General features: G+C 35.3%; 3 protein-coding genes across 5 annotated transcripts; all 3 read right to left on the bottom strand.

Moving 5' to 3' along the window:
- Nucleotides 1-1,053: 1,053 nt before the first annotated feature.
- On the bottom strand, nucleotides 1,054-3,374 carry LOC128678241 (trypsin, alkaline C). The gene is made up of 4 exons (XM_053759658.2): nucleotides 3,267-3,374; nucleotides 2,600-2,780; nucleotides 1,643-1,898; nucleotides 1,054-1,418 (listed from the first exon to the last, which is right to left on the bottom strand). The coding sequence occupies exons 1-4, from the start codon at nucleotides 3,304-3,306 to the stop codon at nucleotides 1,113-1,115; spliced, it is 783 nt and encodes a 260-aa protein (XP_053615633.1). The 5' UTR covers nucleotides 3,307-3,374; the 3' UTR covers nucleotides 1,054-1,112.
- Nucleotides 3,375-9,890: 6,516 nt separating this feature from the next.
- LOC128678261 (transient receptor potential channel pyrexia-like) lies at nucleotides 9,891-14,200 on the bottom strand. Its single transcript, XM_053759693.2, has one exon. The coding sequence runs from the start codon at nucleotides 14,163-14,165 to the stop codon at nucleotides 11,208-11,210; it is 2,958 nt and encodes a 985-aa protein (XP_053615668.1). The 5' UTR covers nucleotides 14,166-14,200; the 3' UTR covers nucleotides 9,891-11,207.
- Nucleotides 14,201-23,932: 9,732 nt separating this feature from the next.
- On the bottom strand, nucleotides 23,933-26,628 carry LOC128678383 (uncharacterized). 3 transcript variants are annotated; one of them, XM_053759879.2, is made up of 3 exons: nucleotides 26,590-26,628; nucleotides 26,144-26,236; nucleotides 23,933-25,796 (listed from the first exon to the last, which is right to left on the bottom strand). In XM_053759879.2, the coding sequence occupies exons 1-3, from the start codon at nucleotides 26,624-26,626 to the stop codon at nucleotides 23,995-23,997; spliced, it is 1,932 nt and encodes a 643-aa protein (XP_053615854.2). In that variant the 5' UTR covers nucleotides 26,627-26,628; the 3' UTR covers nucleotides 23,933-23,994. The 3 variants fall into 3 exon arrangements, with proteins under 3 accessions (XP_053615854.2, XP_053615855.1, XP_053615857.1); XM_053759880.2 differs by having other exon boundaries at nucleotides 26,559-26,624; XM_053759882.2 differs by lacking the exon at nucleotides 26,590-26,628 and adding an exon at nucleotides 26,328-26,539.
- Nucleotides 26,629-26,868: the final 240 nt, after the last annotated feature.

Below are 26,868 nucleotides of genomic sequence, written 5' to 3'. Positions count from 1 at the left end.
GAAACTTATGAATAGTAAGATTTAATGAGCAAGTACATTCATAACGAGATTATTATAAGTAAATGTCGTCAAGACCTAAATCGTCGAATTTAATCGAATATTACAGACATTCCTCACTACTCTAGAATGAAACTATTGAAAAGAAAACAGCTGTATATTTCTGAACACGAGTCAAGATATGCGTATTGACTCAGTATTTTATATTTTAGGCTTTATATTCTGAACTAAAAGTCAACATACACCATCTTGAACTCGAGTGTTCAGAATCACCCGTTTCATCTTTTCTAAATGTTTTAGCATATTGCATGCACAAACACATTCGACACGTAGATACTGGCCACTAAAAAAGAAAGACCAAAAGTATTATTTGAAAGTAGAATTGTATTTTTTTTTGTATCGTATAATTAATTTGAGAATTACAATGGATCTACCGTAATACACACGTCCCTTTGGATACGTGATATCTTTCGATTATCATTGATAAGACAAACTTTAATGCCATAAAAGATAATAATTCGTACATCATAAAATATTTAATCATTAAATTCATTTTGTCAACGTATTTCTTTTCTATCACATTTTTTATTTACAAAACACTAGCTAGCATCAATTCTCAACACTTTCATATCACTCCTTCATTATTTGCAATTGGCATAACTTTCGCAGTACGTACACTATTGTGGCGTAACACATAGTATATCTGCTGTATGAACGACTTAACTCCCAGTACGGGTTAAATGTGTGCTGTTCTAGAATTATTGTGATTTTTACGGATTTTGTTGCATGTGCAGTTATAGTTTTACACTCCACTGTTTTGAACTGTGTAAATTATAATATCAAATGAACATGGTCCACACTAAGATTAAAAGAAACGAGCACATCGCGTCCAAAACCGCAAACTGCAGATGACAGAATGGCGTGGTAGGTACTATGCCACGACGATAGACAAATTAAGTGCTTGCAATGATTTTTTCGATAGGGATATACTGAGAAAATATATAGTCATGCCAGAAGTCGTTGATGATGATGACACAAATTAACACAAACGCAGAATACAATGTTGTAGAAGAATATATATTTTTACATAAATATCATAAAGTAAACGATATAATTTAGCTCTCAGCGATTTGCACGATCCAGTTGGTGTAGGGGGCGACAGCAGTACTGACTCCAGGGAAGGTCGCGTTAGCGCATTGGTGTCCCCAGGAGACAATGCCAATGAGGATGTTATCATAGTACAAGGGGCCGCCAGAGTCACCCTGGCAAGCATCGCGGCCACCAACGTCAAGGAGACCCGCGCAGATCATGTTAGGAGTGACGATCTGGTTGGGGAGCTGGAGGTAGCGCTCGCGACAGAGGTCGTTGTTCACTGTGTAGATGGTCACGTGTTGGAGCTGGCTGGAAGCTGGTCCTTGCCACTGTGAAAAATAAATTTCAATTTTCGAACCGGCTATTTACAAAAAGAAAATTGCATAATGATAAATTCCCTCGTCAATAACTGTATTGTACACACGATGTTTTAACTGCTACATGGTAGTGAGATCTCATCTTTCGATTTCAGGCGGGTGTTTACCACTTTTTTGTGTTAACGACTTTTGTGGATAAAAACCAAGCAAAGAGATATATAGGCTGTGAAACTTACGGACGTCGCGCCCCATCCAGCGTGAACGACGGGGAGATTGTCAAGGATGACAGTATCCTGAGCCACAATGGTAGCTTGCTGCACGACGGGGCTGTAGACCAGGGGCTCGCTCAGTCTAACCACGCTGACGTCACCGTCCAGCCCGAGACTGCCGTAGGATGGATGGTTGAATTCGCGCTCGACCAGAGCCAGGATACCGCCGGTGTTGCGGAAGGTTGAGCCGGCGCGGACCCGACGGCGGCTGGCGTCGTATAGGCTGGAATTAAATATATATTTTTGTTTATTTTTTGATTTATACAAATGTAAAAAGGCAGACTTAAATCCTACATATATTGCTACCAATTGAGTCGGTGTAAAGAAAGAAGATCTGTTATTAATAATACAATATTTATCAAGTTGGATTATGATCCTACTGTCACTAACTGTGACATGTAATACAAAAACAATCAAAATTATTTATTGGATAGGTATGTTTTCCCTACAAACACAGGAGAATTGTTCGTTTATAAATACATCTAGTTCATTTAGTATTTCATAAAAGTTTTAAATTATAGGATTATACGAGTTCAAGTTTGTTTCACCACATGCTAATTTACACTAAGTATATAAAACGGTCATTTAAAAAAATCTTTTTAAAAATGCACCAAATTTTCACCAGGCGAACCGCAGTGCTTGATGAGACTTATTATACTAAAAAACTAGACTAATAAACTAATTTAAGAACTTTATAGTTTTTCCATCTCTCTCTATCTTCAGTCATCGTTTTGACCTTCCTGTAAGACACCACTCTTGCTCTTTTCTTTATCTGGTCCATCTAAGAACTTCTTGGTTCTTTTCCTCTGTTTGCTTCTACTTTTCCTTCTATTAGGTCTATCAAAGTATCATGTCGTACAAGATGAGCAAACATTTTTTCACATATTCCTGAACTCAGTTCAAAGTATTTGGCAATGTATTTACATTCCAGCGAAACAATGAGCAGCAGATAGAACATTCCTAGAGTTGAGGATGCTGGCGGCACAAGACTGGCCCCAGGTGTTGGTGAACACGCCCAGGGATTCCACCTGGACAAGCGAGGTGTAGTACTCGATAGTGGTTAGCTCTCCGCCGACTATCCTTCCAGCGGCGTCCACATTGTAAGCTGTAACCGTGAAGATAATTTTAAAAGAAAAATCCTTGGACCTAATAATACAACACCATTTATTGCACAAATTTGACAATTAAATTAAGTATATGTAAAGAGGGCCTTATCGCTGTGAGCAATATTTTCCAGGCAATCTTTTGGAGAATCACAAGGAGAGACTTCTACAGCCGACTTGAATAAAATCTTACACCAGTATTGATAATAATGCACACAAAAAGAATATTGCAAGAAAGTAATAAGAGTTGTATTACCAACTATGTCTCTATAATATGTGCGTGTTCCTGGTTATAATTATCTGGGCTGTGATGCCGTAAAGGGGTCAGGAGCAAAGAAGATATGCGTGTGATTTTACCGTCGCCTACCTGACATAAATCCACTGGACAATGTTATTGTCGCATATGATCTAGCAATTATCTCACTTCGTACGACATTCACGAGAACTTTCTACACAAATTACACCTTACAACTAAATCTAATATTTACCTGCTAACAGCAGTGCAGAGAGGACCAATAGTCGCGCCATTGTTACTATAGAGTATGATCTGCTAGCTAAAATTTTATCATCTAGTTTTTTCCGTTTTATACCGTCAAAGGAATTGTTATCATCTGTATCAGTTGTAAAATTAATTTGTTTATGGTGTTTTATTGGGAGGATGACTGTATAAATAGATATATTTTGTGGTTCCGTAAACTATCCAATCACATAACATGTTTTTATGGAAATATTATTAGATTACATGTACGGTCCTTCCCGGTGCGGTGGTGGTGTAATGATTAAGATGTGGATCGAAAGGTCTCAGGTTCGAATCCTACTCGTGCCACATGAATTAGTATACCAATCTGACTCGTGTATAGTAGTTTTCATCGACCACCATTTGTATCCGGTGAAGGAAAAACATCGTGAGGAAACCTGCACACTTGTTGATTATTAACTTGTGTGTGAAATGGAGAAGGTAATGGCAAACCATTAATGCCAAGAAAGTAGTTATGTGTGTTTCATTCCTTGTAATGACGACGACCCTCAGTCATGAGGAATACGACTAATAAAGGTACATACTCCTCCTTTCATTTGATCGTTCATTATTAGATTGTTCATTAACAAAGATTTATTGACAAAGATAATGTATAGAGTAACGTTTTATCTTCGTTAAAAAATTAAGAGTTGATTAAAGAAGTTGTGAATGAACAGATAATTTGTATTTGTGTCAGGATAAGCTGAGACTATAGGATTTGGTATCAATTAAAACATTTATAATTTACTAGCGGCCCGTTCCGGCTTCGCTCGGGTAATACGCAACAAACCATACAGTTTTCCTCTGTTCCTGATACCTTTAATTTCCATATGAAATGAAAAGAAATACTTTAAAGCTTAGTGGTACTTTTAAAAAATATTCAAGAAAATAGGGTAAGTACGTGACCAGGTCAGAAAATTGTAAAAAATATGTGCCTACCTATGTTCTAAATAAAATAAATATAAGAGTGATAATTCTGAGACTATAACAATGCTGCTGGATCATAATACGAACTTTTAAATTTGGTTGGAAAGTCTTTTAAAAGTAAAATTGATGAAATTATAAAAATAAACTATTTAGCATAAACGCAATATTTAAGGTAGGTAGCTGTCGAACGAACATAGCTTTTTTTTTACTAAGATATTGCTCAATCGTGACGTCACGTTAGTTATGGATCAATCGTAACATCACGTTAAAGTATCATTTAGTATGGAGCATTTGGACGAGTCCAAAAATGGTTGTTCAATTTTGTCATATTTTTGAAAGCATTGTCATTTACATTTTACAGTAATTTTTTTCGGTAATTTCTAAACTATAAAAGCATAGTCGTCAATATTTGAACCCTAAAACTTAATTATATTAAGATATAGTGTCATAAAAGTTTAAACCATTATTATCGTGGACTACCGGTTGTCGATATCTATAATTATCGATTACAAGTTCAATAACAAAATACTCGTACGATATAATGATATATTGTATTCTTTTATTGGTCTAAGTAGTTTTAATTTGTAATATAGGTTTTATTATAAAAGGTACTTTAAAAGGCATTTTCTGTTACGTTTTCAGAGCGATGTTGAGAAAATATGATATGTTTATCGGTCCGATCTGTCTTTGGATTTGGACCACGGCGACCACTTCTATTCATAGCCGTTTTCTGATGTTCATACCCTCGTGAACGACTTACTTATGAATCCAATTTTTGCTCCAAAACTCCGGTGAGGGCACGTAAGTATACCATGAGAAAATATTTTTACAATATGTAGTCTTATGCATATTAAACGTTGTTCAAGTCGGTACATAAAGAATAGGAATAAAGATAAAAGAATAAGTTTTAAAAAAGTATTTAAAACCATTATAATATTAACGCCTGTTTTAATATAATCGATGACATTGTGTAGTGAAACTTTGAGGACATAAAAAGATCAGGCGTTTTCATACATTTCAATTCATCTAAATGTTGGTAAGTGATATTGATCGTAACCTTGTTGTCATTGTAATAATTTTTTTTTGCTGTAAATCCAAAATAAGGAACAGAAAGAAAGACAAACAAACAATAATAGCCCGGCCCCATTGTTAGTATATCTATTCCTACGCTGCGCTAACTTGTCCTCCCTTGCGTTGACGGCCGTCAGGTGTATGGAGTTTGGACGTCAACGTACGTCAATGTCAAAACCTGTAGAAAACATCGGAGCACAACGAAGCCGCAACGTACTTTGTGTCGTTGCAATGTAGCGCAACGTAGCAATGGGCTGACTCTAATGCCGGCTTCACACGCTCGTCGAACAGTTTGTGAAACTTTGGCGGATTCGAATGTATACATTGATGGTTTTTCATTGTGGTAAATAAATATACTCGTACTAAGTTTGCAAGCAATGTTCACGCATTCGCGTCGGCATGTGTCTGAGTTCGGCGACAGTGTGGAGCTGGCATAAAGGTACCTACATACTTATAAATAGATATAGACCTAACATTGTAGGTACTTTGAAATAGTCTTTCCAATCTAACGAAGGCAGTCGGCGGTACTTTGTGAAAAACAGTAAATAGTTTTGTAATTGCAATGTTATTTACGTTAACTAAGCTTTAGGAATTTTCGAGCCAATTCTTAGACTTAATTGAAGATTATTGCGCTCTTAGGAGCGGATTTGTAGACTGCGAAATAGATTAATTAAAGTTCTTAAATAATTCAAATCCTTTTCTGGTGTTTAATCTGATTTCCACCTCTTCCTTATTATACTTTATTTACTTAATTCTTCTTATTTTCAGTGTTTTGTTTTATTGCTAACACTAGTGTCGGGTTTTATTCAAGCATAAAGACATCTTGCCATGACTTTTACAACTATCTACCGACTTTTGGTGGCAAGTATTCGCATACACACTAGTGAACTTGAAACTGTCGACCTGTAGGCAGGTTTCCTCAATATGAAAGTTCACCGAAAGTATATGTGTGTTTGTTATTATTTCACGTAAGTATAATCTAATGAACGGATTGTTATATAATTTGGTACATGGTTATAATATAAATTAGAATGACACATAGGGTACTTAGTATTAGTTAGTAGGGTTTTATCCCGAAATTCCCACGAGCGAGCCCCGGGGCGCAGCTAGCTTACATAATAAAATAGTTAAGGTTGGCATCCAGACTCGGGCACGCCAAGCGGCGCCTCGCGTGTCTCCAACTGGAGCGAACTAATTACTTTGACTGTGGGTTAGGGATGACACACTCTTCTGCCGTGGCTGAGGAGTCATCACTATCTGTAGGAATAACACACTATAAGAGTAATAATTACATATATTTACTAATAAGAAAAAACGAAAATACTCGGTCAACGTCAAAAGAGATGAAGCACGAATATAATGATGTAGCGTTGAACCTTTTTGGTACGTCTATACTTTCAACACTGTCAATCAGCAACAGCCACTTAAACGTTCCCAAATGACTTGGGGCACAGCTCTTCTTTTCAGGCAGATACTATATTTTGAAGGGTTTGTAGTTTGTAGCTTGTGAGAAATAACTATAAATATTGACGAGAAAAAGTGCCTGTGAAGGTCTAATTTCTGAATAAATGATTTGAATTTGAATTTGAATTTGAAGGGCGCTCGGAACTTTTATTATTTAATCTTCACTAGCGGCCCTTTCCGGCTTAAATATATTGGGACAAATCACACAGATTGAGCTAGCCCCAAAGTAAGTTCTAGACTTGTGCCATGGGCTTGACTCGGGTAAAACCACAATCTTAATCCTAGTCCTAATTATATTATAAATGCGAAAGTAAGTTTGTTGCTTCTTCACGCTCTATCAACTCAACCAATCTTTTTGAAATTTTGCATACATGTAGTTTGAAAAATGGAGAAGGACATAGGGTACGTTTTATCCCGGAAAATTAACGCGGGCACCTAAACCTTCCTGGTTCCTGATTGATGAAAATCTCATGCAAATTCGTGAAGTAGTTTTTGAGTCAGACAGACAGACGCGGCAGGGGACTTTGTATCATAATATCTGTCTCCATTACTTTTATTCTAAGAGAGAGACAACCCTATCAGCTATCTCACATATCCCGCAATTGTCAACCTGCATACCTCCCTTATTTATAGCATCCTGCAGGTGAACGCAGTTCATGACATTATTACAGACAGACATACCAAAACTCGTGTAGTTGTGATTAGTGGGGGGATACTAAATCGCAAAGATGATTTGTTTGACACGTGTACAATTTTGGGTCGGACCATTCATTAGGTAGGTACTCATGACTAATCTACGATCTAGAATACAAACATATTTTTGGTTTCTGCACACCGCAAAAGCTATAAAATTGTACAGACTTTTCAAAATAAAATAAAAAATGTCATTTGTACCAGAAGTATCTACTCCAGGATGTCTGTAGGATCGCTTTATGGTGATCATCTATAGTCATCGCTTTTCTGGTGAGGAAGGAGGTAAATAAGGATTTTCTGGATCTCTTTTTCCATGTTGACTAGCTGTGGTTCGTAGTCTACCTAAACAACTCTAACACTACGCTTTTTCGCAGAGTTACACGAAGTAGAAGTAGACGTACACGACATGGATCATTGCCTGCCGGACATTCAGATCTAATATTAACTACACCCGTTCCAGAATCCACCTGCAATTTCACGTCAGGAATCTGTAACGTCACGACGCTTGTCGTCTTTATGCAGTCTTCGGTGATTAAATTGAGCATTCCACTGATTAATAATGCTGTTACAGAATAGCGACGGAATAGAAAGAAAGTCCACAAAATATCGCGTACATTTTTCACTTTAGAACAAATACTACTTGGGATAAAAAGCCTTGACAGCTGAAAGGTAATAACAGTATTTCAAGGATTAACATCAGGTGATTTGGCATCAGAGGTAATAAAATCATGTTCAATTCATTAATGTTCACGTATTTCTATTAACACCCACACTAATCTATACTATTATTATAAAGAGGTAAGCGTTTGTCAGTTTGTATGTTTGAGGCGGGTAATATCCGAAACTACCTAACCGATTTCAAAAATTCTTTCACCATTGGAAAGGTACATTATCCAAGATTTTTTGATATTTATCTCAAAATTCCCACGGAAACGAAGCCCTGGGCAACATCTAGTCAATTATAATTCTATGATAATTCTCCAACAAAAGCCTTTATCGCTATAAGTATTTTTTTGCGCATATGAATGAATGAATAAATTAACGTATTTATCAGAAAATTGACAGTCCATGTAATAAGACATCATTACTATAACTATTTTAAAAATATAATTCCCTTTTGAAGTGTATAATTATATAGATCTGCTGGACAGCAGTAGACTTCTTGTTGCTGGGATAATGTTGATGAACTGTGTGATAGTATGTCTTGTTCCTCACAATAAAAAATGCGATAGAGAAGAAAATTGCTCGCATATTGCTTGAACTCTGTACCTTATCTGTTTTGTAAAGCCACCAAAATAGCTGGCGCCAGATACTGGCATCAAAGACGATTTATTAATATCTACGATGTTATTGGCCTTCTGTAGGTTTACCTATTCGAATTTCTTCTTCTTCTTTTCAGTTCGGCTTGCTTTAGTTCCTTTAGGTTACTTTTCCCTATTCTGTAGCCCGCTATCTTTTGATGTCGCCTTTCCATCGGCGTAAACCATTGGTGGACAAGTGTTAAAACTGTCTGCCTATGATAAAAAGGTACCAGGTTTGAATCCACATGAGTTTGTATACCAATCTGACTGTTGAAACTGTTTAAGGAAACTCATGTTAACACACCAATATTCATAGAGAGTTTTGGGTGAAGAAAAATCGTGAGGAAACCTGCACACCGGTCGTCAGTTTAAGTTCACTAGTGTGTATTCGAGTAATAGGGATCAACACTGTTTGAATGAGTTTCTTTCGGCATTTCTTCTCAGCAGTGGTCGTTCCGAAATGCTAGTGATTTGTAGCTTTGGTAAACATCATTTAATTTAGAATATGACGTGAAAAAGTGCCTGTGAAGGCCTAATTTCTGATTTTTGATTTTGATAATTGCCACTAGACGCCGGTAGGTAGTCGAAAAAGTCATTTCACATGCCTTTAGGCGACTTGAATCTAACACCAATGTTAGCAATAATACATTGTAAAAGAATATAAGGCGATGTTCCTTTTGTTCACTCCACGGGTACGAAATGAAACTCTAATAAGAAAGCTAGCAAACAATACTAGGCTGCAATATTTACATCTGTTACTAACAACGATAGACTCCTATAAACTATACTGAAGTAGGTAGCTTCAATAAAGCTCTTTTGTTAACCAAGACAGTAGGTAGTTGCTCGCATAAACAGCAACTAGTGGCCGATAACAATACCACAGATTATAACCAACAATACACAGAACACAGGTCTAGGAATGCGGAAGACGGACCCAATGTCCTAGCTTAGCTTAACCGTGACAGATGAGTATGTACGGCTTTGACGCCACAAAATCGGTTTGAAAAATACATAATATTTTGTAGCACAAATGAGTTATCTAGTATACCTACGTAATAATAATTCCTGTCGTACACATAAAACGTAGTTTGTATTTTTCTAACGGATTTTTAATGAAATAAACTGACCAAATTATCGCGATCGGTTTTAAAACCACAGACGAATCTTCATTTTAATATTTTTTTTTATCTTCAAATCCTTACACTAGGCTTCGTTGATTCACATCTCTCTCTCGCTCTCTCTCTTATATTCACAACAGGCCGTCTGCCTGACGTCAACCAACCCTACTTGGGAGTGCTATTGTTGTCTATCATCCATCCACAATATCCACGGGACGATATGGGTTGCTCCTATTATAGAGCTGAACCACACGCCAGTACAAAATGAAATCAATTTTTAAAAATTATCATACATACTTAAAAATTGATTTTAAATAAATAACGCAAAAGGCGACAGGTTATAAAATCTTCAATTTTTTTTACGCTGACTCCGGGTTTCGCTACGTCACAGTCCCAAATGAAACTGGGAACAAGTGAGATGTAAAGAGTGTGTCCCATCGCGTCGTGTAGTGTACCGCAGCGCAGTTAGGTCAAAGCATTGTGTGCACGTCTAATTGAACGTGAAGTATGGAAATAGGACAGATAGTATAAACTAGGACATCTCATTTTTCATTTCTCTATGTACATGACATTTCTGACTCATATACTTCGATTAAATACACAAGTAAAGTTTTGTATACTTCATTAAAATTACAAAATAGTGACATGAATAATTATTATTATATCGTATAAACCAAACACATTCACAGCTTTCGCTTATCTTGGTAAAATCTTACTTTATATAATTATTTTGTGCTATATATTTTGATATAACATGGAAATACTTTTTAAAATTCCGAATATATCAAAGTTTCAGTCACTGAAATTCTTCTGAGTCTGACAAGAATCATTTAAGGCATGGTAAAACAGTAAACAAATATCCTGAGCTAGTAAAATTTCTTATTTAGAACGTAAGTGGCGCCCCTACTAAAATGCCAAAAGAACCTTGTTAGACTGCAGTTATCTGTCGTTCAGCCAAACAATAAATATCAACATTGATAATATAGCCAAACAGGACATTAGCACTTCATTGATGGACATTATAGTACATAGATATTTTATCAGAAATTTCAACAATGATGGTTCAATGATTTAAATTTCCATATTAAAAATGTATAAATAAACACACCGAGTTTAAATTACTCGATAAAAATGCCTTTTGCTATCACAAAAACATCTTTTCACTGCTTACATTATAAAACATTACTTGTATCCTTATTTAGTCTTAAACAAATACATACGTGTACATCACAAAATACCCTGACAATTATTTGAACAGCCACTATCTCCATTTAGCAGAAAATACCACCGTATCTTAATAATGTAAACACATTATTTTCAAATGGATTCTCATTATTTTCACTGATATCTTGAAATTTCATTATTTGGGAAGAAAACGGGTGATTCGTTGTTATAATGCGTTGTAGTTGTTGCGTAACTTGATGATCTGTGAATACTTGTGTCATGGTACTTAACCAATGTCTGTAACAAATGTTGCTGTTCCAACAATAATGTGTTCAAATGTCTCATCTCTTGATCTATCTTCTTCAAATTAAACGTGGTCTGATCAATCTTTTCTTGCATTCCCCTTATTTCGATATTCATGGTCGGGTCTTGTGTCTTTGGTTCATTCTTGAACTTCGAGGAATATCTGTTCTTATGCAATATTTCCTTTACTGACCCTCCAGACTTAATCTTATTCAACTGAGCCAGTTCATAAGCCGCCATCATTATATCTGTCGGCAATCTTTTTTCACGAGGATTGAGTGGTTTAACAATAAGTATAACTTTCCCAGCCTCAGGTGACACTAAGGCAGTTCTGTACACATATTTGTGAAGACATTTTGGTAGGAGTGCACTAAACATACCCATTTCTACGAACAATATTAGCTTTGTTTGTCTAACTAATTTCGATAACCCAGCAGTTTTGCGAAGACCTTGAATATCGTGGACTGCGATACCGACAAGCAAATTCATCAAGATAATAGTGACAAACATGAGGAACAGGATGAAAATAATTTGTGACGATATTTCAAATAAAAGAGGCGGATCTTCTTGTTTTACGGGATCATTTATAAGGATGCTCAAATTCAACTCCCCTACCATCATTGAAAGTGTAGATATGAAACCCATCAATGGATTGGAAAACATTTCCTCGTTTGGAAATACTACGCAAAAGCAAATAGTGAAACCCAGAAGTAAACAAATGTATGCTAAAAGTAGCTTCAGAAACTCGGTCAATACTTTCTGATACATCGCTACGTAATCACCAAACATTGGAAGTTGACCCATTAGTAACATCAGGTTTGTCCAAGCTCCTAAAACCGCATATCCGCCAACATGGTTTTGCCAGCTATAGTCTGCATTTATTTTGTACAATGAAAATACAGACAGAAGAACAAACCACTCCATAAGATTTTCAAATGTTGTAAAATACTGATGTATACTTGAATATCCAGTAATACCAGTCAATTTGCGCACTATTTCGAAAGCTGTGATACCGATAAGAATCCATCTCTCAAATTCGATCGGATTGTGATTCAACATTCCTCCGAGAAGAGATTGGGGTTGGCACAACTCGTTTTTTACTCCATATTTTTCAGAATATTTTCCCTTACAAGTTTTCACAACTGTTGTCAGGACGTAAATAGATAAAAATGATACAAATAAAAAGCAAAATATTAGTCTGGCTAAATAAAATTTTCTGATCTTTCGCCATTTCATAAACAAAAATGCTGAGCACAATGGATGTAGCAATATGTCTTTTTGGCCTTCGTCTATCAAACTATTTAAATATGTAATTTCTCGGGGGTAAGAAAATTTCAAAAGTTTTCCAAAATCGAACTCTATTTGTACTTCTTCGTTGGCTTCAGTTGGTCGACTGATGGAAATTCCATTATCCAAGTTATGCCGTAAAATAGTCAAAGATTTAGGAGTTTTCCTAGCAATTACGCTAAGAGCTGTGTGTCCTTTCTTGGATTTTGATGTTACATCAGCACCTAAAAATATCAAAGTTTCCACACAAGGCGTTAACCCGTCTATAGCGGCTATATGTAGAGGTGAATATCCATATACATCTTTCTTATTTACCTGTGCTCCCCAACTCACAAGCATATCAATTATATCAGATGCACGATCGGAGCGGGACACAGCAGCATGAAGTGGTGTTCGCTTATCAAAATCCTCAATATTCGGGTCTGCATTGCCATCTCTCAATAGCGCCTCGACGCATTCTAAACTTGAACATCTGGCTGCGAGATGTAGTGCTGTGAAACCTCTATGATTTAATGTATTTGCTTTAGCACCTTCTGTTAGTAGAAGCTCTACACATTCGGCATATCCACGAGAAGCTGCTAAATGTAATGCTGTAGATTCTTTATCCCGTTGTTTGGTCAGTCCATTTACGCTTATCTTTGTTTCCTTAAGCAAATATGCAAGACAGCGCTGTGAGCCAAGTTCTGCGGCTAAATGCAAAGCATTTAATCCTCCTGAAGTGACGTAACCCGGGTCAACACCTGAACTTATGAACAAATCCATGCACTCAACAGCATCTGATCTCACTGCACAATGAACCAAATTATCTTCACAACCAGCTCTTTGCACTACTGCATGAAGAGACGCTTCACTAGCAATAAGTATTTCGGCAACTTCAACTGAGTTCCCAAAAGCAGCACAATGGAGAGGCGTAAAGTATTTTGGTGCATAATCCACATCGGCTCCGCGAGAGAGAAGATATAACGCAGCATTTTTGGCACTGCTGAAAGCAGCTAAATGTAATGCTGAAAGTCCAGCTGGCTCCGCATAGTGTATATCGGCTCCTGCATCCAAAATAGCCGGCAAAAGTTCATCTCGTGTCAGAAAAGTAGCCCATAACAGAGCCAAATTGATCACAGCTTCCGGAGCGGAGCTGATATGTTCCTCAATATTTTCAGTTGTGATCAGTCCGCACTCGATGTCATCGAAAAATCTTCCAGCGCCGTAAGTGATAGCTCTTTCGCAGAGTCCACGTCGAACGGCGTCTTCGGTTAATCTTGCTTCTAAATCTGGGGCAAGCACGTCAAAACTTGCATGCATATTGGGTGCGTCGTCAGCCGGTGGAGAAGGGCCGACGAATAGGTAGTCTTTTGTGGAGCTAGGTACCCTAGCTGATTCGAGTAGGTCGATGTTTCGGACATGTTTGTATCTAGTGTTCAGAGGGATTTCTTCGGAGTCCCTAGTCCGGGAGCTGAAACTTCTGGACAGGTTGCTGCTTCTGACGGAGGTTCGGGTGGTAGGGACGCTCTGCCACGACATCTCTCGGTAACCGAAGTTGTCCATGGCTGAGGCGCGACTGCTCGTCAATACAGCATCTTGTGTCGCGCTATCTTATCTAGTTTGCTTACTGAAGTTTATTCAGACACTGCGTCGTAATTTATGACGTTGTGGATTATATTTTTGTACATTGTTTATGGACGGACATGTGTAAATAATTCACCTAAATATGAAACAAAAGCTTCGGCTATGTAAACGCATAAATGCAAAGAAAATGTTGCAAGAATTACTGAAACTCGAGAATCAAGACTAGACTTCAATTAAAAATAAATAAATCGAAATTATAATATTACATTATTATATATGCCTTTCTCTTCTTCTTGAAAAACTTATGTAAGTAGATAGTAAATAAAATATCAAAACCCATTTCATATACTAAAAAGAACGAATATGATTTTCTTCTACAAATACTTATCGCAAGTTAGGCCATGCCTTCACGCGACAGTCTCAAGCGTGATACCACGTGACGAATCTTTGTTTAAACTAGCTCTGCAAATGGTAAGGCTGGAACACACTGAACAAAATTTAATGGAAAGAGTTTTTATCAATCTTTTTTTTTCAGTAAATAACAAAACAGAACATTTCGAAAAAAAAAAACTTTTCGAAGAAGTTAAGTGTTAATCATCTTCAGAATCTTTTGATCACGTGCGTTTTAACCTTGCTTCATGGATTACAAATACTATACTGCTTGCTGTAAAACCGACTGCAATGCGGTCCGCGAGCTGAGAAGCAGGTGGAATGCTCGCCACGGCGGCATTTTATTTATTTTTAATTAAGTATCAGTTTATTTCCTGTGTTTTTAATGTGATAAGTGTATATCTAGGTATTCACTATATACCTAGAGTGTTACCACATTTCACAAATATGCGTACATTGTTTTAAAGATAGTACAATAACCTTGCTGCCTCTGTGTACGCGCGCATGTCAAATATTTACTCCTTTCTAGTCGTACTGAGAAAATAGTATTCTTTATTGTTTTTCGTAACATTATCATTGTTGATACATACTTTATTTAATCTTGTTCTTTTGGTCACGTGTTTGGATAAAAACTAGTTTTAAATTATTTTCCCTTGACATAATTAGTAAGTACTCCGTGCAGTAGTTAATAATTTCATGGCATTCTGATTCAAGCAAGTAACACACTGGATTTCTCTTTACTGGTGATCTGTGTGTACATCCATTAGACATGTGTAATTGTAATATATAATATCCATCTAATATTTGTATGTACGCCAAGTTATACACAGAATACATGAACGTAATTTTGTCTTGAACACCTGATGAGTATTACTGTATTCTTAGAAATAAATAACTTAATTTGATAAAGGTTGGACTGAGTATCGTGAAAGAAATAGATGATTTTGCCTAGTTCTTGTACGTAAATGGCTATTAAATAATAAAATAGTAAAAGTAATGTCAGATGCTTTTAGGCTAGACTTGAAGGTTTAGGTCAATAATTTATTATTATTTACCCGAGGGACGGGCCGCTAGCATAATATAATATGTCTCTCGCCATATCTAAGGTACTTTAGTAATAAAAAAACCGCTAGTAAGTTGACCAGAAATGGTTGTTTTTATTTTTGTGTTGTCCACGTATATTTACTTCTTGATATCAACATGCCCTAAAAATATGACAGTTTTTGTCACAGTATTTCCACGAGATAAACAAGGACGTTTTTTTTAATTCTTGAATAAATGATAAGTTTATCAGAAATGCAAATTGTTTACGTATCAACTGTAAATATCAATATTTTTCTCTATTGCTCTAGTGCTTAAAATCTTTATCATACCTTAGATATCTATTGTCCGTGGCTTCGCCCGCGGCAGTAAAAGTAGCAATGTAGCTCTTCAGTTTTCCGACTACCTCCACACTAAAAATTACCTACTTCTCAATCACATCTATATATATAACAAAACTGTAAGTGCGCTTAGTCTGTACATAGGAGTTAATAAAGATAAATAATTAAACGGGGATCTTTATGGGACTTATTGAAGCCAAATTTTTTGTTTTTATTTCTGTATGTATGTGTATTCGCACATCACGACGATCTTACCAACCCATCTCAGGCATCAGTTCTCTCCACATAGTTTATGTACGCCAATGAACCCAATCTATACTATTATTATAAAGAGGTAAGTATTTGTGAGTTTGAGGCGGGTAATCTCCGAAACTACCAAACCGATTTGAATAATTCTTTCACCATTGGAAAGGTTCCTTATCCAAGATTTCTATAAGCTACATTTTATCTCAAAATTCCCATAAAAGCGAAGCCCCGGGCAACATGTAGTTAAAATATAAATTGAAGAGAAAAATATAGGTATGATTTTATTATTTTCACGCCCTTTTGAATAGATACTAGCATTATTATATAAGTATTACCTAGTATGATTCCCTCTATATATTTAATAGGATGGTAAGATATCATATCAAGAGCATAGAGCGACAATCGGCGATCCATCTGACAGCCAACTCAGCCGGGAATCGAACCAGCGACCGTGAGGTGATAGCGCCAGCGTCTACAGGGTAATGTAGCGTGCTTAATGTGTACAGATTGGAAACATAGACGTTTAATCGCCAGTCTAAGTCTATTTTGAAGTTATTTATAACTATTGACTAACTATCCCCGGTCAGGTCATGACGGAAAATCATCTTTTTCTAATTGGCCCGGGTCTTGGATGTTTATCTATATATGTATTTGTTATAAAATATAGTATCGTTGAGTTAGTATCCCATAACACAAGTCTCGAACTTATTTTGGGGCTAGGTCGATCTGTGTGATTTGTCGTAATATATTTATTTATTTATTATTTATTTATTTCTTGACTTATCCGCCTACCCTTATCCCACTTTATGTGGGGTCAGTACAGCATGTCAGTCTCCCCCTTATCCCTGTCTCATGTTAACCGATTTGATACTCCTTTTCCATATTCTGCCTGTTAGGCAGAATATGACTGGCAAACTCCACACTCCGTACATCTCTTCTTCAGCATTCTCCTACTTCATTTTCTACCCGCCAAGTCGAGCAAAAAAAGCGGCACGGCCGTATGTACCATCCTTTTCTCGAAGCAATTCAGGTTAAATTTAACAATTTAAAATCCACTTTTTATTTTAGATTTTAAAATTGCAATTGTAAAATGTATATTTTTATAAGGCATATTAGTCAATAAGGCTAGGCTATTGTAAACATTTTTTTTCGTCCCCGTTACACATTAACTCCCGCAACTAAAATCTCAGGGACATGGATTACTGAAAATCAGCGTTATCACCAACAAATTATTGATGGGGATAACAGAAGCTGAGACTTTCCTTTGTCACCTTGCTATTACAAAATTTATCTCTAAAACTAAAATAAATATCAGGTATGATATGTTAAAGTATTGTAATACTAAATGTGGCAATAAAGTATTTTTTTAACTCTTCTTATAAGTTCATTCTCATCAATCTCCACCAACGAAACCATATTTCGAGAATCGCAAAATTAACTTAATGATACCAATTAACGATGCAGTTCACTTTAGGTCCTAAACTAAATTCCATTAAGATATAAAGCCTCTCTTCTTCATTCACGACTATGAAGTCATATTCCTCATGGCTGAGGGTCGTGGTCATTACGTGCAATGAAACACACACAACAACTTTCTTGGCATTATTAATGGAGTGGTTTGCCATTGCCGTCTCCATTTCACACACGTTAATAATAATCAACCAGTGAGCAGGTTTTCTCACGATGTTTTCCTTCACCGGAAGCAAATGGTGGTCGATGAAAATTACTATACATTGAGTCAGATTGGTAATATACAAACTCATGTGACACGATTCTATCCTGGGACCTTTCAATCCACAGGCGGACGTCTTAACCATTACAACACCACCGCTTCAAGCCTTGCAGATCTGTTATTTTACATAACTATGTCACGTGATAGTGAGATATATTGATTAGTTATGGTACCATGGCACCACCAAGTTATAGCTTCAGGTATTCAAACATAAATGAGCGTAAACACGGACTTACCTTAAGCAATTTCTTCAAGCTAAACTTTGTAGCTACTTACCTATTTTCTAACGAAAATATTGCATTGGTATCTTAGATCTTTTAATTAAAACCGGTTGACTGTTTGTCAACCCACCTTGGGAGTACTATTGTTGTCTGACAGCTGAAAAGGTTGGTCCTTTAGTCGCTTCGTACGACATACACGGCAGGATACGGAGTGGTCCTATTTAGGGCGGAACCACACGCAACTTTATATAGGAGACTTGTTAGTTTTAACAAGTGGTTTGGTAAATCAAATAGTACTTTTAAAGTCAAACGCATCTTAATGCTAATAGAGTTGAGTTTGCAGTAATTTTAGATAGCTTCATGTGCTGTTGACTGTATACAACTCGATCCCCGATTCATACCTACTCTGTTTTTCATGCAAGAAACCAGTCATCATATTTCGAAATAATCTAAATTGAATACCACATCGAACAAGCATTCCTGATTTATTGTTAATCTGTCTGTTTGTGCAACCTTATATCCGAAACAGAATGTTGATTTAACATTGTTATGATTCATATTTTGTTTGTTTCGCGTAAGAAACTTTGTTAATCAAAGGAAAATCAACGTCTGACTGATTTATTCAAATATTTATACACTTAACTCGCGAAAAGATAATTGGGTTAAGTATTCTCTTTTCATATGATGTCCTGATTTTGTTCTGTTTTTTGTTTATATTCTTCAAAGAATTTTTAGTTTTATTAAACATCAAATAAAAAATCTTACCTATATCGTGTTTCAACCTTCCTTCCTAATCGAGTGTGTGCAACACCAGTGTTAGATTTTATTCCAGTCGCCTAAAGGCATCTGACTTGACTTATAATTTATCCTGAAAACGTATTTGTAAATTAACCAAACGGTAATATATATCATATATAACGTATGTCTATTACTTAAAATCAATTCACGGGATGCACATTTAATGATAACAATTTTCAATTTGCGGATTTTTAATGTATTTTTTTTATTATTACAGTAAACCTACATTTTTATAGTGATTTATATTCATATTTTTTATTAATTATTTCACGTCAGCTTACTCAAATTCATTGCAAACTCGCTGCGCGCCCACGCCATAGTAGTTCAGGTTAACTTGATGTGCTGTTTACTGTACACTTAAAATTCTAAATAAAAAATGTTTAGGTGTATTTTTAATCAAAATATGATTTAAAAATACCCAATAATAGACAAGGTACATGTTTAAAATGTGAAATATTAAAGTAATAATATATCGTGACGTATTTATGGTTTTCTAGGATTTGTGTTCTGGTTTGTACATGTTAAATTTTTCCTTGTTTTTGGAAATTCTTAATTATATACATTTAGGCTATACAGGTGTAAATATATTTCTTCATATGATTGTATATCTATATAGCCCGCCGTATGAAAACATCCTGTATTATTATAAAAGTCGTATCATTTCCTCTGCTCCCGGACTAAAAACATCGTTAGCAGGAATATGATTTATGCGACAAGCGTCTTTTGCATTTCTTAATTAATATACGTATATTTTTTATCCTATTTGAGATGCATCCTGAGTGTAAAATATAAAGAGCCAGAAGAATAACTTGAATTTTGCAACATTTCGGGACCTACGACTTCGTTTTACTCGTCTTCATAGTCATATTCCTCATTGCGATATATAACGATATTTTTCACACTATAAATAGAGTGGTGTGCCGTTGTCTTCCCCATTTCACACGCTTAGTTAATAATTAAACAGAGTGCAGGTTTCCTCACGATGTTTTCCATCACCAGAACGTCGTCGTTTTTTGATATCCAAAATTTTAAATTTTTTACAAGTCAACCACATATCAAATTACGTTGCAAGATTCTACCCGAACAAAAATAGTTACCTATATAATAAAAATAGTTACCTATATACCCTGTAAAATAATAAAAGCTTTTAAAAATAGTTGTGCGCTATACTTGAATCGTTTTTTGAGTGTGCCTTCTGGTTACTCTTAAATTTATTTCCTGAGGTTCGTCCGTCAGATAAATTGATAGATTGTAAGGTAATAGTAATTTAACAAGGTTTAAAATATACGTATAGCCCTTTGATGTGTAACCATTACGGTTGATTGGAGGATATTAATTTTTAAACGTGTCAAGTCAGCTGCTGAGGTAGTGTAATTAAATTATAACATGCAATAGCGTGAGAATATGTAGTTTAAGAAACTTTTATTACCAGACCGACCAAAAAAGGAAGGTAATGGGTTCAGTTATGGTTGTGCCCCGGAATCCGCTCCCGTGGGAAATTCGGGACAAAATGCTAATGCTAAAACCGTCCATTAGATTTTGCGTGGAAGTGCCGTCTCACTCCACATATATCCTCACAAACTTTCGCATTTATGATTCTAATAGGATTACACGTAAGTCCAAACACGACACTTTATTATCTGCACATTCTGATCTTCGGTAAAAGACCATAGATAGAATAGGCCACGGAGTACAGGCAGTATGCATATGTCGAGACGACTCCTCTCGAGGGACGGAGGAGCACCTTTCAGTAGATCTTTTATGGATAGACTAGTGTTAGAGTATTCGTTATACGAAAAAAAACGTCATCAATTTCCCACAGTAAATATATTTCAAGAAATTAAGATTGGCAGCACTAAAAAAATCAAAATAAACACAGGTATAAAAGATAATGTAGTGTGTCACTATCTTTATATTAACGTACAATATTAGTTACAATTAAACTAGCTGTTTAATTATAACTGCCCGCCTAAAAATAGCCTATATCAGTCTCCAGCACTCCATCTGTCTCCACAAAAGTATTAAACACTAGATGTTGCCCGAGGCTTCACTCTCGTGGCAATTTTGAGATACAATATAGCCTACAGCAATCTTGAATAATGTACCTTTCCAATGGTGAAGGATTTTTTGAAATTGGTTCGGTAGTTTCGGAGATTACCCACCTCAAACATACAAACTCACAAACGCTTATCTCTTTATAATAATAGTATAGAGTCTCTCTCTCTCTCCGAGCGATTTTCAGGTATCTTCTTCAGCATCGAAGCCCTGGATCCACTTTCCTAATTTTGTTCTCCACTTCACATAAAAATGTTGGTAACATAACCCCTAATTCCCAAGTCTAACAGAACGTTAGGTGCGAAAACACTGAATGTCTGCAGTGTTGCCAACACAGCCAATCAATTTCACATTAACTTCCATTCATTTAGCACCTGCTGGAATGTGTACAAGGAGCCAATAAAAACGTTGTTTTTATTCACCGGTACGCACGTAGCAGAATGAAGAATTTACAGAAGTGTATTTATTTATATTTTGTAAACAACATAACAGTGTAAATATAAAACTCACAAATAGGAAACTATTATTTCTATAGAATTTTCTTCCAGTAGACCCGCGAAAGAAAACTGTAAATAAAAAAAAAATAGACAAATACTTTATTTCATTAACTTAAATGGTAAAATTTTACTAATAATATCAAAAAAGTATTAAAAGTAAGTACCATAAAAAAATGCCTGAGCTAGGATGTAAAATCATATGTAAAACATCCTGTGTATTTCTTTTATCTATGGTATTGACAGTAAGTTGATAATTATAAAATGGTGGTTTGATTTGTATTTCTCGCACCCATAGATTTACCGGAGTTCCATGCACGCATCATTTTCGATATGATCTGCTGACAATTAGCTGTCACATAAACGAATATGTGATAAAATGCGGAAAATGATAGAACTATAACACTGAAAGTCTAGCAGTTTTCTTCTTTTTCTCTCATACTCGCGTGTTCCCTGTCGCATATGCGACTGTGACGCCGAGACCCGAATTGCCGATCAATTGACCAAAGCAGTTGCTAAGACATTAGTTGTCTTATTCGACAATCACGAAAGGGATGGGTAATGATGGAGTGGACCTATTCTAAGGGACCACACGCCTAGGTATACCTCCAATTGTCATTAAGCTCTCATTATGAATGGCTGTTACTTTTGTAAGTTATTTATTCTGTGCATCATACAATGGGAGGTGAACGTACGTAAGGCTACGATTGTTGGCGCCAGAAATATATTGTTTACAGTAAATCAGGATGTTTAGTTCACGTGTGAAGCGCAAGGCATGCAGAGCATATTGTTTTTCATACGATCGTCAATAAATACTACAAATAAATCAGTTTTCATCGATGATTTTCAACAAGACGAAACGCCTCTGTAGAATAGCTTAGCGATATTTTGAATTCGTAATTTGGTCATGGATCAAATGGATTTTAGAATAAAAATATGTTCGATATTTAACGACGGCACAGAAGTAGTTTTAACACCGGCCGCCTGTCTGACGTCAACCCTCTTCGGGAATATAACTCTATTTATCAGTACATAGTACTTTAAGTACATGCAAAACAATAAAGTTCAAGGAATCGACTAAAATACAAATGAATGTGTGCATTCGATCGATCCGGTGTTGATTACTCGAAGTTACTCAAAATAAACTGCCACTCGACTCCAGGCATAAAACCAGTTTGTTATTGGCACGAGCTTAACTTGATTTGCAATGCTATTTTTAGCCCTCAAAGAAAAAGACGCCTGACGTGTGTTTTACACCTCGTTCGCACGTGCGTACAAAAATCTAACGTTAATGTTAGCGATTTTTTCGACATTCAACTTCCGACGAACCGCGCTCTAGTAGCTAAAGGACATTAAGGAAGCAATAAATTATTTGATTTTGATTTGATTAAAGTTAATAAATTAATATTCAAAATTCGACTTAGGGTGATACATAACATTTGGACTTTTTACGTCACGATGCACATAATGGTCGATTCCAATGATTTCTTAAAGTACTTAAAAGGCGCCCGTGCGATTCGGGCTTAGTGTATAGTATTCAGTGGCAAATTTGCAAATTTATATTTTGGTATTAATAATACATATATATAATAAATTTATATCTTGGTATTAGCAATTTATATTTTGTACTCTTGTGGCACGTAGGGTTCGAAACACAGGATATTTCGATCATAGACGGACGGTTTTGACGACTGGACCACTGCCGCTTCAGCCTGTTGATAAATACTAAGTGTTTCCGCAGTTCCGCAAGAATTAATAGCAATGTTTACAAGATGCCACAAGATTAGGAATGGCGACTCATGTTCTTTTTGGATTCTCGTATGTGACAAAGACTTATTACGAAAGGATATGATCGTTTAATATTAAGAACAAAGACTAAATTTAATGCTTAAATATTTAGGCTTATTTTCAGCTTTATCTTGATGTGTAAGTTTATGATTTTATACTAAAATTGGATTAGGATTTGACATACAATATCTGCGAACCAAGGCACGAGGCTTCGTTTTCATAAAAAATATGATTATTATTCTGTTATTTCAGGTATTTCTATCCGTTTAAATTTCATAGATAGTCGTCTAGTAGATTGGTATTACCGACGGTAAAATATTGTTTTATTTTTTTTTAAATTAGATTACAATCTTTGAATAAAAAATATAAAAACTTGTGTCACATGAATTTATGGTCAATCAAAATTACTAAACATACAAGAGTATTTTTAGTAATTTTAATGTACCATTAATTGCTTTCGGTGAAGAAGAACATTGTGAGGAAGCCTACACTATATAATATGTAGTTTATGATTTATTAGATAGAATATTAAATAGAGACGGCAATGGCAAACACCTCCATTACCTATTATTGCTCCGTTATTGTGTATTACATTCGACATAACGGCCACGACCCTCAGCCACAATGAATACGTATATATAATGAAAAAACTTGAGTGTACTTCACCTTTATTGATTGATTAATTGACATTTTTGAAACGACTCAAAATCGAGCATAGTCAGAGAGACCAACCTCGACATCCGAGTGAAGTAATTTATTTCTAACAAACAAAGACCCTTTATTCAATAGGTATTTTTCACTGAAATCATCTTTTGCTTTTCCTAACAAAACAATTTCCATCAATGTATTGATTTCATTGGCTACACCATCTTCCCATTGATGTTTGAATGTATTTAGTATGTGTTGCAAGAAGCTGCTTATTGACTTCGCTAGCTCTTCTCTATTCTTCTGATCCAAAGTCCATTGCTCCAATGACTTTATTAGTGTTCCAAACTCCATTGACTGTAAATCTTGACCATCTACGTAAAATGTTTTATCTAAAATATCCAACAGTATTCTTGCAGCTTTATTCTTATTTACCCTTTCTTCATTGGTATTGAATAGTAACTTGTATCTTGAAATTATAACGGATCTCATTAAATTCAGGGTGCTACGAATTTTAGGGACCTCAAAACTTTTCATTTGTTTCAAAATACCATCTAAAATATCTGATTCGAGCAATCTACCAACAAATTTCACTTCGCGCAAGAGAAGTTTCTTTGTGATTTCAAAAAATGTTAATAATTTCGAAGTAGGTAATTTGAGAATTACATGAATAAGTTCTCCTAAACGATCCGAGAAGCCAGGATATTCTCTGCACTTTTTATATTTCTCACATATGATTCGCATGCCGTTACTTCTGTGATCTCTGAAATTTGCATGGATTTTTTCTGACAACGCAAATGTATTTAAATCAAATACAGATTTATTGGTAGCATTCAACATCTCTTTGAGCATAGCTTTTTCTTTGCGGTAAAATAGAATACTGGAAATTTCAATTAGGTTAAGTAGTGTGTATTCTTTGTCTAGATCATAGTATAAAACATAATTGTTACATAATTCTTTTGCTCTTTCTCTAAAAGTGTTGACATAATCCGCAATCATCGACCTGATTGTTAAATTTGCATCTTTTTTTATATCGCATTTGTATGACAGATATTTTGCAACATTTTTAAGTTGTTGTACTCCCGACTTTGCCACGATCTCTGCCACAGAATGGAAAAACATTTCTTCTTCTTCTACAGCTTGAGGATCGGTGGTAAATAATGTCTGCTGTTGCAAATTTGCATTAAATACACGTCTCATTGCTGGTGAAGAAATTTTATTTCCTTCATTTTTATCTACCAATTTATTGGATTGTTTGTTATCATTCTTGTTTATATTTTTTTCATTAATCTTATGAACCGACTCATCAGATTTTTTATTATCAGTTTTGTTCATAATTTTTTTATCATTTTTGTCGATCAATTTGTCTGATCTTTTAATATTTTTATCCTTAGTCATAATTTTTTCATCGTTCTTAGTGTTTGAATCGTTTAGTTTTTTGAAATCATTCTTCTTCATTATATTTTCATCATGTGCTCGTTGCAAATGATCCACCTTATCGGACATTTTACCATTTCTTGTAAAAAAGTTATCATTATTCTTGTAAACCAATTTATATGATTTTACAACTCCATTATTGTAAACTTTTTCTTCTTCATTCTTAGTGACCAATTTAGTTGTATTTTGAACACCATACTTGTTCATTTTCTTTTCATATTTCTTATCTTTCGGTTTTTGGTGTATTACACTTGCATTAAAAAGCTTTCTCATCGATGGTTCGTCATCGTTTTTTTCATCATTTTTGTCATTTTTATTTATTTGTTTATCTTCATTTTTCATTAACTCTTTTATAAAGTCCTTTCCCAATTGAACCGTACCCTCAATTTCTAAGTCGTAACATAACGATGTTTGACGAATCGCTGTAACAATATGAATATTAAATAGTTTTCCTACCTGATTTAATGTATCTCAGAAACTACCATTGTACTATTCGTGTCGCACGTCTTTGCTTCTGTCTTCATATTCTAGATCGCCTACCTATTATCATAGCTTTCTTAATGATTTTGAATATTATATTTATTACTAATTTACAGCGTTTATATATACGAATGTTAACCTACCCTGTTAGTTTGTATTCGTTCTACTTCTTAGCGTTGCTATGTATAGCATTGCTCTGAAATTTAGCTTCTGGTGTAGTAGACAGACAAACAAATTCTCCAATTTTTTCATATTATTAAAATACTTGCGTTTATTTCGAAGTGCTTACCAGAAACGATGAAGCAAAATATGAGTAAATTCATTGCAACATTAAAGTTCGTACGAGTGCTTGATGTGAAATTCTCATTTACATAAGTACTTACTAAAAAAATATTTTAGTGATAACTTAAATGAACAAGCAGTAAAATTAACAGCTTATTCGTAAGATTTACTGCCTCGTAAATTGTACCTACTTAATTTTCAATTTCACTTATGGGCGAAAAGGAAAAAAGACATTCTTATAATGAGGACGTCATTCGGTTAGGTAATGTTGTATTATATTAGTTAATTTTCACGCTTGTGAATCCCAGTCTAGAACAGGAACACGCCATATCCACGTGGATGTTGTACGAGGCGACTAAGGGACATAAAGCAATAGCTAAAGAGACAAATAGGATGGAATTGGAACACTTTCACGCTCTTACTATATTTTCTGCATAAATCCACTCTCCTAACCTGAAATCGGGCAGGCAGCGGCAAGCACTACTTTCATAGTATATGATTTAAAATATTACAAAAGACTAAATATTAAGAAAGGTTATTTCGCGTTGCCTGATAAAAATCACACATAGGTGCTTTACGATATACCTACGTGCGTAGTCTGACCGCGCGAAAATTTAATATTTCCTTCTTATCGATTGTGTTATTGCTAACACAATTTTTTAAATGTTAAGTAATATTTATTTACATAAAAATTCGCTAGCAAACTTGACTTGAACCTTTAGAGAGTAGAGA

Source organism: Plodia interpunctella, chromosome 19, assembly GCF_027563975.2.
Source record: "Plodia interpunctella isolate USDA-ARS_2022_Savannah chromosome 19, ilPloInte3.2, whole genome shotgun sequence".
In the NCBI taxonomy this organism is placed as follows: Eukaryota; Metazoa; Arthropoda; class Insecta; order Lepidoptera; family Pyralidae; genus Plodia; species Plodia interpunctella.
This window is presented reverse-complemented; position numbering and strand designations above follow the sequence as displayed.